General features: G+C 34.8%; 1 protein-coding gene and 1 long non-coding RNA gene across 2 annotated transcripts; one reads left to right on the forward strand and one right to left on the reverse strand.

The window, feature by feature from the left end:
* The first annotated feature begins 2,881 nt into the window (after positions 1-2,881).
* On the forward strand, positions 2,882-6,886 carry LOC105782343 (uncharacterized). Its single transcript, XR_001129791.2, has 4 exons — positions 2,882-3,113; positions 3,286-3,346; positions 4,312-4,418; positions 6,389-6,886. It is a non-coding gene; the product is annotated as an uncharacterized LOC105782343 (long non-coding RNA).
* A 1,536-nt stretch (positions 6,887-8,422) lies between these two features.
* On the reverse strand, positions 8,423-9,373 carry LOC105782338 (nuclear transcription factor Y subunit B-4). The gene has a single exon (XM_012607025.2). The coding sequence runs from the start codon at positions 9,155-9,157 to the stop codon at positions 8,747-8,749; it is 411 nt and encodes a 136-aa protein (XP_012462479.1). The 5' UTR covers positions 9,158-9,373; the 3' UTR covers positions 8,423-8,746.
* Between the last annotated feature and the right edge of the window lie 4,795 nt (positions 9,374-14,168).

The following is a 14,168-nucleotide window of genomic DNA, read 5'->3' on the forward strand; positions in this document are numbered from 1 at the left end:
ATCAATGACCCTCTATTGGGAACAACCCATAAGCAATCTTTCGTTAGATACCCTTTGTAGTGATCCCTCCCAGAATCATCTTGGGTTAACCTTCCGAGTATCCTACTTGATCCACTTTAGATCTAGTAAGGAGAATGTCAAAGTAGGACTGTATACTACCACATATGGCAACAACTAACCTATAACAACCTTGCCCATAGAGGCAAGCCTACCCTTCGTATTGTCAGTTGCGTGGCACTACCAAACAGGAGGACACTCTCCTATATATACCCCAAAGTAGGGCCAAGTCAAGTCTAAATACTGTCAAACTCGAGCTTGAGCTAGACTCGAAATTCAGAGCTCAATACTTAACTCGAGCTCAATTGAATGTTTATTTTTAAGCTCGAGCTTAACTCAAGATATAATCGAGCTACTCAAGCTCGAGCTCGATTAACCTCATTTACCAATATTTGCACTCAAGCTTGATCTTGAGCTCAACTTAATAATTAAGGTTAGGATTAATAATATATATTAAGGGCAATAACATAATTTAGTAATATAAAATATGAAAAGTTGATAAGACTTGCAATCAATTCGAGTCAAGTATTACTAGGCTCAAATTCCACTTGATTAGGAGCTCGAGCTCCTCGAGCTTGAGCTCAGCTCAATAATTACTGAATTGAGTTCGAATGTTTTTTGAATCGAACTCAAGCAGCTTAAGAGCACCAATGTCTCATTTACACCCCTACCCAGAGCACAAAAGACAAATGATCTCTTTCCTCTCAAGAAAACCTAAGTATCTTACCTCATTGCTTATTGTATTCTCCTTTTCTCCTCATCTACAGCCTCTTATTCTAGCTCTTTGCCTATCCTAGGTGAATTGGCCACCCTATCTCCACCATCATCTTCTTATTGTAAACTCTTTTGTTGAAATCTTGTATCAACAATTGGTGATATGAGTGTGAACCAAACCACCATTGCCTATTCTTCCATTGTTGTCCTTGAAAATGTTGCAAACCAAAACCCAAGCACAAACTTAACAGCCTCCCCAAGTCACTCAACAACCACTTCTTAACCTTAACTAGCAACAAAGTACGCAACACTAATTCCACCTTCATCGGGCACCTCCTCCACTATCTCTCGTGATAACCCACACTTATCCTTTATATTACCAATTCCCACTTCCACCCGAGTGGTATGCCCAACCTCCTCAAGGCAACACTAGTGTCCCTTCCAATGAGGAAACCTCCCAAAACCCCAACTTCAACTCTCAATAGTTCACTAAGACGCAAGAGAAAATAAGCTTTCTTGAAATTCAATTTTTAGAGCAGCAACAACTCTATAAAAAACAATAAGAGCTTCAACACCTGTTGAGCCAAAAGAATGCAAGAAATGAACAGATTATAAAAAAAGCTCAAAGCTAGTAGAGACCCTTCTAGAACCAACCACCCAACCTAGGAGGAGGAAACCACCAGTCCTTCCTCTAAAGGCATAGAAACCAACGCCTACCAAACAACCCTCAATGTCAACCTCAAGGTAACCTCCACCTAGCAGATTCTCAAAGCGAGGCCCCTCATAACCAAAATGTTTCCTAGGAGGAGCAAATGCTAGCACTAAGAAGAAAGTTATTATAGGAATTTTGAGGTGTCAAATCTAATGAAACCTCTTAGAGTTATGCCAATGAACCCCTTTCAACGGAAGTCTTAACCCACAACTTATCCTCAACCTTCAAGTTCCCCAAAGCTTCTTATGGGGTCAGAGAGACCTTGAGGACCACTCGACTCACTACAATAACCATATGAACATTTTAAGGGCCTTAGATACAATCAAGTGTAGGGTGTTCTCTATGACACCCACCCATACAGCCCTAACTTGGTATTTGTCTTTACCGAAGGGTACCATTCACACATTTGACCAACTAACCAATCTATTCATGAGTAGATTTTTAGCCAACAAGTCCCTTCAACAATCCCTAGAAAACTTTATCTTGATCTGCTAGATAGTTAAGTTTTTATTGAATATTGCTATCAATTTTAATTTAAAATAATTTAAAGACAAATAATAAATATAATTTTATATTCTACTTTAACATTTAACAAGAATAAGTTATTTAATATAATATTAAAATTAAATAACAATGGTTATGTTATAAAAGTAAACTTTTTTATGATAAATCTATTTTTATTTTTCAAGTTTTTAAAATTTTAATTAAATTTATTAATTTTTTATATTATAAATTAAATTATTGTTAATTATTAAAATAAAATATTTAAATTTTTTTAATTAAACTATGTTTTTCAAATCATCAAAATTAATACCAATAAACTAGGAATATGCAGTCTGAGGCCACAGCTGCTGGTGGTGTTATGAGCATACGGGCACTTGGTTGGTTAGCTGATTTTCTGCGAAATATGCACTTGTTCGATCCTTACGGCTGAGGTATGGGGGGCGCATGATGGGCTTCTGCAGGCGTGGGAGTTGGGGGATAGGAGAGTTACTCTAGTGATGGACTGCAAAGCAACAGTTCAGTTGCTGCAAGAACTGACAGCGGAAAAATCGTGTTTCGCCACTGTCCGAGGGCTCAACGGTTGTTGCGATGACAATGGGAGGTAAAGATTCAACATGTCTATAGGGAGGGAAACAGGACAGCGGCTGCTTTGGCTGCACATGCACTTCATTGCCCACTTGATTTCTGTAATTGGATACAACCGTCAGCTAAGATTTTTATCTTTTTTACATGGCGACTTGGATGGTATACGGCATTCACGTTTGGTTGCTGTGTGAATTGTATTGTTTTTCTCTCTATTATAAATAAATAAATAATAATAATAATATTGAATTATAAATTTTTTAATATATAATGAAAAAATAAAGTGAGAAATTTCACAAGCGTACAACAAGCACAGAAAAAAGGAAGCAAAACTCTACAGTATTCGGACTAGCTGATGATACTACCTCATCCTGATGCTTTTTCTTTTCTTATTCGTTCTTCTTTGGGAGGATTGTTTTTCTTCAGCCTTAATGGCTTAAACCCAGAAACCTCTCTAATTATTTCTTCCACTGGAACTTCAATGCCGAGCTTCCTTTCCTAAAGCTTCTCAATTCCTCTCCATTCTCTTCAAAACCCACTTAAGGTAAGTCCCTCCACGAAACCCCAAACCCCTTTCTTCAAAATTCTCTCCCTCAAACTGTTGTTGTGATCAGCTAAATAATTCTAGAAGAGTATTCTTTTATTAAGATCACATTTTAATATTTTTATTTCTCTTGTGGGTTGGATATTTGATTTCTTCTTCAACTTTTATTCAGGGTAGATATGCAAATAAATCAGCTTCCTCTAGCCTTCCAGGCCTCGCAACCACCAAAACAGGTTACTTTTTTTCCCTACTTATCTTTCTTTTTGTGTAATTCTCAGCCATTTTTGTTAGAGTAAACTAGTAGTAAAAACAAGTTAAAATTAAGTGAATTAAATGTTGGGTTTTAGGCTAGAATTTAGTTACCATTGAAATGGATGGATTGTCAACTGTGGTTTTCCTTTGAATGTTGAATTGTTGCTGATTGATGAAATTCTTTCTTTTTGAATTCATAAAAGTGGAAATCTTTGTTCCGATGACAACTTTAATTATGTACCCTTGTTTATGAAATTGAAACTTTCAAACTAGCTTTTAGAATCAAAGGTACAGTAATAATATTCATCAAGCAGTAAGTTACTCTCTTCTTCTCATCATCATCAGCCCGTTTTAAAATGGATGCTACAAGTTAACAAGCCTTTCCTTTTGGGAGTTTCAATGTAAGCCGTTAGGTTGCCAAGAGAATTTCAGGAATATGATTAAAGGGTAATCTGGGAAGGTGAAAATGCAACCTTTATCCATAAGGTAGATGAGAATGTGTCCAAGTGATTGACATTTTTGAACAGATAGTTGCATTACCACTTTGACTTGCAAGAACAACTGAATCAAGCTATGTTACTCAGATTTTGATGTGAGTGTCCAGTTTAGGCATGTGTTCAACATTTGTATTGTATGTTCATTTTGTCTAAGTTCTTCAATGTGTTTGGAGGGTCATATCCCCATAAATACCTCATAAAGATGTTTGGATACAGAACCTGGACACGGGTATTGCCATAAAATTGAAGAGTCAAAGCAACATAGGTGTCAAGAACAACACAAAACTTGGTAAAAGCCAAAGATTAACACTGTGAACAGATTCTCTTTTTGCTATGTTCAAAATCAAAATACAAAATAGTATATTTGGTTATATGGTTGGTGTTTGTTTTGGTCATTCCCTTGCCAGTGTGTGCTTTTGTAAGCTGATATTGTAAGTTCCTACATGCAGCATCAGCTCCCTGCATCTCAAATAAAGGCATATGTTCTGTCAATGGTGAACATCATCTGAATAGCCCAACAAAGCATTCTGAAGATATTGATTCATGTAGTTTGAATGTAAGTCCTTGTACTTCCAATTGTAATAATGGGTTATTGGGTAGGACCAGATATCGATGATGGTTGGGGATTGTAGAAGCTTGTGTCTACCAAAGTAGGTGATTCTTTTTAAAATTGCATCAATGGTTTTTTGCATGCTCCTTCTGGTAGCTGGAATATTAAGGATAAAAAGTATAAGTTATCCATTGTCAGTATATGAATCTGGTAATTTCCGAATGGTTCTCTAATGAAACTTTATTTTGTATAGAGAAATTTCTTTACCCTTGGAAGACGTAGTTAGTGAAAATTACATATGATTCTGATTTTCCGGTCTTTTTATGTCTATAGTCATTAGCATATCTAATGCAGGGAAAAATTGTTGTGGAAGGTTATCTTATCCAGGGTCTTTATTTTCCTTAAAACACTCTTGTCAAATTACATATTTGGGCATGAGTACGGAGTACGATCCTCAAAAATATATAGATAAAAAGTTAGAAAAAATTGAGCATACTCTTATTAGATGCATATTTGTGTCCGTACTCACCTCTAATCTAGGTACCATTAATTGAAGGGATGGGTGAATGCATGATTTAGAAAACAAAAAATAGTAAAGAAATGTTTGTTCTCCTCTATGGAGTTTCCTTCTGTTCTCATTTCGGTTTCCTTCTATGCATGTCACCATGCATATAAGATGGTGGCCAAACTCTTAAAACTATAATTTGTTAGATTGTGGCCAGAGGTTTACCTGCTCCCCGGTACTAACTTCTAAATAGATAATCACCATGGTTCTTGGCTTCTGAAAGGGAAACAAGCTCACAGGAACTAGTTCCTGGGATCTTACTACGTTCTTTTTAGGTCAGCTGGCGCTCACCTTGACCCAATCCTCAGTTAATAAAACTTGGGTTTTCAGCTCTCTAGTTCTTTTTTTGGGGTCATTCAAGTTCTCCAGTTCAATGGTTTATTTTAGGTTGAGTAACCATTTTTCCTTTTGGACAATGGTTTAGTTAGATGGGTTGCAGTCACTTTTGGGTTTGGGCTCACAACAATTGATAAATCTTCAATAGAAAGTTTATATTTTATAACTTTTTATGTGTATATACCTAATGATTACATTAATTACAACCCAAATTGTTACATCTTATATCAGAAAATTTTAAAATACTTAAAAATAAATAACCTTATAGTAAATATTTAATTTTAAGGGTGTTTTAAGTTTTAATTGGCAAAATGATTGCGTATATATCGTTTATAAACGTATAGTTCATCAAATATAAATCAAATAGATCGGATTAAATTATCACTAAAAATTCGACAAATCATAATAATTTATCCTTATTTTTGTATGACATGTCAAATCAAAATTAAAAATAATGCCTAAAACAAAATTAATAGGAAAACGAAATTGCAATATATTCTAACATTAGACATCAATATTTCAGGAAAAATAAAAATAAAGGAAAGAAACACTTATTGTTGAACCAAATGAGCGAAATATTATCAGAAAAGGGTGATTGCTGTTTCTTATACTTCTTGTATGTTTGGATTTAGCTGGTTTAGATAATTCTTTCAATGGTGGTTGAATATTTACTCTTATCTAGACCTTTGTCTTCATTACCTTTAAGTTAATAAACAATCATATCTTCAGGAACTAGGACTAACTAGTTAAACTAGCAAGGTAAACATTTGCTTGTCATTGGCTGTTGAATGAAATTTATACAGTTTTCTGTTGATTCAAATGCTATGGTAGATATTTGAGGTATGTGAAAGTTATATTGATAAAATTCAAAGTATTGATATAATTAAAAATAAGCATTGGTTTCCTAGTATCCATGATATGCATGGAGCAAATGAACATCTATGTATGCATATTCTTAGACCATTGTAATGTCATTACATGCATCAACTTTGTTGTGGACCATCAGCATTTCTCATTGATCATATATTATATCAAACTTTTAATACGATATGCATCTCTTGCTATGCATCTGAAGGCACATTGCAATTTGCAACAATGTTGCACTTGCCTACTCTGAGTTGCTGAAGCTCACATGGACTATTCATGAGCCTCCTGCTTTCTGTCCTGAAAAATGGGCGCACTGAATGCAATTACAACACCAGATTGCTTTAATTTATTGACATTCACCATTGCCAAAGTTCCAGACAGCACTCACAGACAAGGGATGCAGGCCCTGCAGGAGTTCAGGTTATGGAGCTCAATACCGCAATTCCGTGGTCGGAGCCAGCGGCAACAACATTTATCCTTAAATCATTATATCAAGAAAACTTCACATAATACCACATTGATATAGTTGGTCCGTGAGTTTTGAGGTTTTCAAAATCATCCTGTACTCAAGAATACTGCTGCAGATTAGTACATTGGTATAGTTAGACTCAAAGCTTTGAGGCTTTCAAAATCACTATGTAAAGAAACCATCACACAAAATGCTGCAATGGTTATGGTTTGATGCAAAAAGTTTGGGATTTAATCAGCTTTTGTCTCCTGTACTACCTCATTTATGTATTATTCTTCTCCTTTTGAAAGGGGAAACATTTTGAGTTGGAGTTTCTTTCACCCCTTTTGGATGGAAAGAGAGTGGCAACATACCATAGTTGAGAAGTGGTCCCAAGAGCTTATAGAAGCCCTAGGATTGATGCCCTAAGGCCTTGACAGATATTCTGGATTTATTAATTAGGGTTCAAGCAATCATCTTTTATGGGAAAACAGCCTGAACCAATTGTATATATGGTAAAAAAAACAAACAAACAAGCATGCCTGAAGATTTAAATTGCAATTTTCACGATTACTCATGTAATGTGAAGCTACAGTTTCAGTGGTCCCCGTTTCTAGGGTTTAGGGAACCCTTAACCTAGTATATTTTAGCCTGTTTTTGACTATTCTTTTGCTGGAGATCTATGTGGAACATGGCAACAGTGCTTGCCAATGCTAACACACACATCCAGAAAGGGTATTCATTGTTTCAAGTCTGGATTTACTGAAAATTTTACGTTTGGACTTTGGAAAAGAAATGGGAAAATGTGCTTGGGCTCTTGTTTTCACTAAGACTACTAGAGAAATGATGTCAATAGTGAAGAAATGTGATTTGCACCTTTGTTTCACTTGTTTATTTTTAATTTTTCTCTTGCTTTTTCTTTTATTGGATATCTTTTTTCTTCCTTACAAAGGGGGCCAGGGAATGGATTAGCTGCAGATGGGATCTAAGTTAAGGGTGCCAACTAGGAGAAGCCTTTCTTTTCCTTTTCCCCCGTTTTTCTTGTTTTATATTTCCCTCTTTTGGAAGGGATAAGAAGATTAGCAAAACAAAAAAAGCGATAAGGATTGAAATCTTAGAACCCCCCCCCCCCACCCCCCCAATTAATTAAAGAACTGATATGACTTATCATGTAGTTTGATTTCGGATTGTTGAAGATCAATGGTCCTTTTTCTATATATCTATGGCCACATTCTCCACCTAAAGAGCCTTGGATAGGTTAGTGAAGCATACAGCTGAATACTGCTACTACTATAAATGGTGCCATACACAGTACAATCAATATTCAACTTTATTTTTCAGATGGTGCTTTGATAGCAGACCCTAAACCTAAGTGGAAATCAACTACTGTACATGATGATTTATAATTGTATAACTCAATGATAATTACACCTCATGACATGTTCTGAACTAATCATTTGATGCATCATCAAGGAAATATGCAGGAAAAACAGCTTTCTTATTAGAGTTACAATTGTAAGAAAACAGTTAATCTGACAAATTCTAATCTCATTTCTCCAAAATTGTATCTTCAGGTTCTAAAATTACAAAGAGATTAAGATTCTAATTATCAATTCAAAGAAATCTAATTTCTCCCTTTGATGTATCTAACATGTTTATGCATAAAATCCACTGACTAATTAATATTCGGCAGTCTTCTCTAAGCACTCAGCTCAAACTTGAGCTGCATCAAACTCAAGTATAGATAAAGCAAAATATCAATAAATTCCATTGAAGTCTCATTTCTAGCTAAGATAAAAAGAAACAAGCAAAATACGGATCATTCATTTCATAATTAACTTACACAGAAGTTTCCCTTTGCCGCAAAATGTAGGGAACCAGAGAGAGAAGAGAGAAGGAAAGAGTATGTAAAGGAGCATAAATCAAGGAAATTAAGCTACAAATTAACCTTATAGTGTAGTAAAAAAAAAGCTAGAGAAGATCGAAATCAATTGATTACAACCTGTCGTCCTTGATCTTGCTCATTCATATCCCACCATTAATTCACCATACACACACACACACACACGCATACATACTATATATGTTTGTTCAGGCCTTTTGTCTCAATTCTCAACTCTAAACTCTTGTGCTTGGAGCTTCAGCCTGTTGATGAGGTGGTTGGTTACTTCTATCTTCTGATGATTCTTCATCTTTGTCTTGAGAGCTTATGCAGGTAGCTTTGTTTTGGGTAGCTTTGTCTCTTTCAATCTCCCTATATTTATGTAAATACCTTACTATAGCATCAGCATAGTTGTCAAACCCTAGAGCACCCAAAGCCCAACAGATGTCATCTCCATTGACAGTCTTACGATTCTCTTTGCGACACTTGTCAGATGCCTCGCCAGTGACAAAGCTTATAAACTCTGTTGCACATTCTTGCAGTGTTTGTTTAGCCTCTTTTGAAACCTTGGCATTTGGTGGCAGGATTTGTTTCATAATCCTGCCCACGTTGGCAATTGGCAGCAATCTCTCTTGTTCATCTACCATGCTTGCAACTCAAAAATCTGATGATGAACTTGATGTTCTCAAGCTTAGACACGTAGCTCTTTCTGATCCGTAGCCTTTCTTATATTATATATAAATGAGGATCTGCACGTTTATGTATGTATACATGCATGTGTATATGTACTATGAGCTAGGATGCAACATCATCATTTGATGACATCCTGGTTTCACAATCATCACATTCACTCCGTTGTATTCAAATCACTCTTAATCTTCTATGTGCGTATATGTATCTTATACATAAAAGGTAATTAAAAGGTCTTGAAACAGCCTCAGGTACTTACCTATTCTAAATATTCTTTTAAAAGTTGAGAGTTCGAGTGAATTTAAAGGCGATCTGAATATTAATTATTAGTCAAATATTTTGAGGGTATAGGTTAGATAATGAAGCAAAAAAAATCTTCCAAAGACAAACTTTTTTATACTTCAAATCTGCTATGCGAATGAGATTAAGGATATTCGTTCTTACTTATTTACTTCAGATTTTCTTTTTGTCTATTGAGCAAATACTAACTCAAGCATCAAAACACTTACCTAATCAAAGATGTGAAAATTTTGAACACACTAGCAAATCCAAATCAATTTTAAACATGAAATACTGTCCCAATATCATGCCATTAAGACCTTCATTCAGGTGGTTTTATCAGATCACATCTCAAGAAACCTTCAAACTTTCACCTTAAGTAGCATCTTAATTAGGTAAAATGAACACAACTTAGGTATAAAACAATGCCAAGTGGAAGTTTTTATGTCAACTTTACTAACTAATGGTCAGTATTATCCTTAATCCAAATCAAGCTAGATTATGCAACTAATGCAAAATTCTTAAAGTTCTAAACTATTTAAGCTATCACTGACCAATCAAAGTTCAAGCAAAAGTGATCAAGAGGGCTTTTTCTACATAGAAAATCTTGATATATCTACAGACCATTTGCAGCAGGTTCTCCACAAAAAAAAAACCTCAAACCCTAAAAAGACTTAACTATGGTCCCCCCATTTCATTCCCCCCACTATCACCTTAAACGGCTTCAACTCTACCCTCATAAACTGCAACTTTTTTATCCATTTTGCTCTCTAAATATCTCCATCTTTAGCTTAAAATATTATTTATAGACAATATATTCAAAATAAGCAGAGGATATTTTCGCATGTTTTAGTATTTATTATACTTTTTATCATATAACAGCACACCTAAAAAGAATTTGATTCATGCCGATTGAGTATTAATTCATTATACTTATGATATTGCAAAATCTTAAAAATTGTGGGTTCAGGTAGACTTAAAATTGTAATGTCCATTTCAAGTAAACACAATTAGTTAAGGGTTCGGAGGGTAAGAATAGATTAGAATATATATCACCAAAAAAAATTGATTTATAAACTTAAGGTGGGTTTGGATGGGCGATTGGGTGTGGTGCGGTGCGTTTAGTTTACTTTTTGTCTCACGCTACAATATCGCTACGGTGTCTAATCTCACCGCCACCGCTGTTTTTACACTAACCGCAGGTAAACGCACCGCCCATCCAAACTCACCCTTAGTGTTTGAAATCCTCATATTAGCTCATAAATTATAGATTAAATTCAGATTTTGTCACTATTTGGCTGCAACGAAATCCTTTTTTTCATAAAATTAGTTTTGTTAGGTTTTGGTCAACTTTAGATAATAACTCTTAGTGTAGAAGTTAACATATGAGGCCATACTCCATATTGAGTACTTTTTGGCAGATATTTACATTTAAAAAGACTAGTTATCTCATTGTGGGAATTCTTGTGGGGTTCTACATGCATCAATCTTATAGCTGGCTCCACTAACAATTCCCACTAAGCTTGAAAAAGTTATCTGCAACCATTATACATACTATATATTACGGAATTTTGCAGCAGGTTTTTCATTTGGCTAGTAGTTCACATTATAATTTAGTGTCACTTAGGCATAATATTGTTCAAGATCATAACCAGTCTTAGTCTTTAGAGTTTGATTTTCAGTAGATATCAGTGCTTCCACTACCTCTTAACCTTTCCCACTCAACAAAAGGTCACTTCTATGTTAAGCTTCTCCATTTTCTTATGCATTTAAAACAAAACACTGTTAAAGAGGCATGACTAACTAAAATCATTTCAATTTGCCTCAACAATTTATTGGATTTAGTTAATGAATTGTACTTACTACTTAAAGCTTCAAGAGTAATATTGCAAGCAAGTCTCAGACCGAGATTTAAGTCCAATTGATTCAAGTAGTCACCTAAAAGGATTAATATATCTAAATCCTAAACTGAAAATATACAGCTTTAAATTAAAGACTGTAAAACAGCACAATCAGATTCCATCTTTTTGAAAGCAAGAAACATCCTCATATGCCATATAACACACATTTGACATTAAAAATTAATCATATATAGTTTAATATATTAATTGAGCTAAAGGACATTTTCTTATCAAGCTAGTTGCCTGTTACAGCAAAAGATGCTTAGAATAATATAAATGCAAAAGCTGCCCAAACCTTTCACCCAGTCACTTGCATCAAGGGTTTTCAAACATTATTATTATAATCTAGCTGGGGTTCCATCCATAAGGGATTAAACAAAAGGGCATTAACAGTATAACCATGGAAAAGGGGGAAAACCCTAGAATGTTGGAACTTTTTTTAGGTCTTTAATTGCGGTAATAATAAAATATACAATATTTTTCCTGGTTTCATCTTGTTAATTAGGCCATAACCTAACTTTGGTATGAATTCCTTTCACTGTGTCTGCAATGCACTCAATAATCTAGAATCTGATTTGATTTAATCTAGTTTTGTCTGAAAATGACATGTTTAATTAATATATAAAAGAAGAAGTGTATAATTAACTTTCTAGAGTTAGGGTTTATAGCCTTGGTTAATAGGATAGCTCGGAACTTGATGCTTTTCTTGTTGTTGAAGAAGGTCAATTTTTGTAGCTTTATTATCTGATTACCCATTGGTTATTTGTGCAGAAACTTTTCTGGAAATTCATGTCACATTGGTTAACCTGTTTTCTTGAAAACACATTAAATGCTTCTTCTTTTTTGCTAAACCAAAAGGTTACAAAACTAAGAAAGGCAACAGAAAAAACCCAACACACCAAAAGGACTAAAATATACTTAAAAAGACACCTGAAAACTCAAATATATACATTACAAGAACCTTAGAGAAATCACCTAAAACATGGATACACATCACCTAACAAACACTTACACTCACTAAAACCAAATGTCAAACACTTAACATTGTATACATAAAGCTCTTGCAAATTAAACCAGTCAATGCCAATCTCACCTGGTCCGTTGCTTGTAATTGCATAATTCCTTCCATCACAACAGCACAGTTATTAGCTAGCAATCAAAACCAAGAAGGAAACGCATAATCATCAACTCCTGGAGTGATTAAATGCTAAAGTTACATATTTTATGTAATTAATTTGGTTAATTTATGAGAATGCACCACTAATTTTGCCATATTTATTGAATTTTGTGCAGGAATGTAATTTGGGGCTAAATAGAAGAAAAAGGAAACAATTGGGGCAAATTGAAGAAAGAAGCAAAGAAGGAGGGCCAAAGTAGAATTTTTCCAATATTAATTAGCTGAAAATTGTGTTGACTTAGGGGGAGATTATTTTGGGATTTATTTTATTATGGGATATTTTTCCTTAACTTCCTATGACTAGTTGGCTCCTAATTTAGTAAACTCCCTAGTATAAATAGAGCTTGTATTGTTCATTAATTCATCAATCAAAAAACATTTAGCTTTTATCTTTCAAATTCTCTCCTTTCTCACGTAGCCTTTGTTATTTCTTTGTTTGTTTTCCTTCAATTTATTAGTTCCAGTAGCCTACCATCCATTTCACATTTATTTTCAACTTTTCACAAATTTATTTATTGTCTTTAGTTTCTTTAACTTTCAATTCCTAAAACTTCCAGCTTGTTACTACTTACCATTTACAACTCCTTTTTCAAAATCCCTTTTTCAACCACCCCACTTTAATATATTCCAACCCCCATATTCAATCACATCACCCACCTTTTCACCCATTTACCTTAATTAATTTATCAAATATCAACATGTCCCAAACCTTAGCCAACTAAACCCTTTTTCAGCTTTAGGCCGAAATTAGTCTCGTCAAAACCCGTGAGTTACGAACCCAAGCCATTTAACTCTTAAAATTTCAGTACTTATTACTTTTCCGGATTAAGAGTATGATTTTGTCAGCTCATAAAGTCAGATCAACACTAAGTCAAAAAAGACGTTGTCTAATTTAGTGTGGTTAGACGTACAGTGGAATTCCGAAAGGAACGTTTCTAATCGGTTTTCTGTGAACACATTGGCGTGCCAAGTGGAGATTGCTGTTTGGTTCCGTCAAGGGAACTAGTAACCGGATTTAAATGTCCCACGCGGTTGAGGGCATTGGTTCGAGCTAGGCTCTTCTAGAACGCAAAGCTGCTGGAGTTCTAAATCACGAACGTTTCGTGGTTGTTCGATCGGTAAGAATTAGTTATTGGACGTTCCATAACTAATTTACACAAGGAAGAGTTGGTGTCCGAGGCGTCCTTGGTAGCTATAACTAGCTTTTTGGAAAAGAGGAGTTCATCCAATTTCGAGGATCGGTTCAAAGACGAGAAAAATTCGTGTCTAAAGCTAAGCTCATTCTAATTAATTTTTCTTAATATTTATTTCACGGTTTTTATTATTTTGTTTTCAACTTTTACTTTTGACGTTATTTTTCTGTTTATTTCAGGTTTTCAAATTTTTATCCCCCTGAACGTCTTGGGCACGGCAGATGCCCCGACATAAATCTGGTCAAGCGAGCAACAATTTACAGTAAACCCAGTCTCTGAGGGATCGACCCTACTCCCTATACTGCTTAAATCGCAAATTAGGCGTAGGTTTATATTAGTGGATTCGACACCCATCATGGAGTTAGTAGGAAACCAAATGGTCTCCACCAGTATTCAACTTTTATAGAGTAATTGGCAC

This window comes from Gossypium raimondii, chromosome 13 (genome assembly GCF_025698545.1).
Source record: "Gossypium raimondii isolate GPD5lz chromosome 13, ASM2569854v1, whole genome shotgun sequence".
Classification (NCBI taxonomy): domain Eukaryota; kingdom Viridiplantae; phylum Streptophyta; class Magnoliopsida; order Malvales; family Malvaceae; genus Gossypium; species Gossypium raimondii.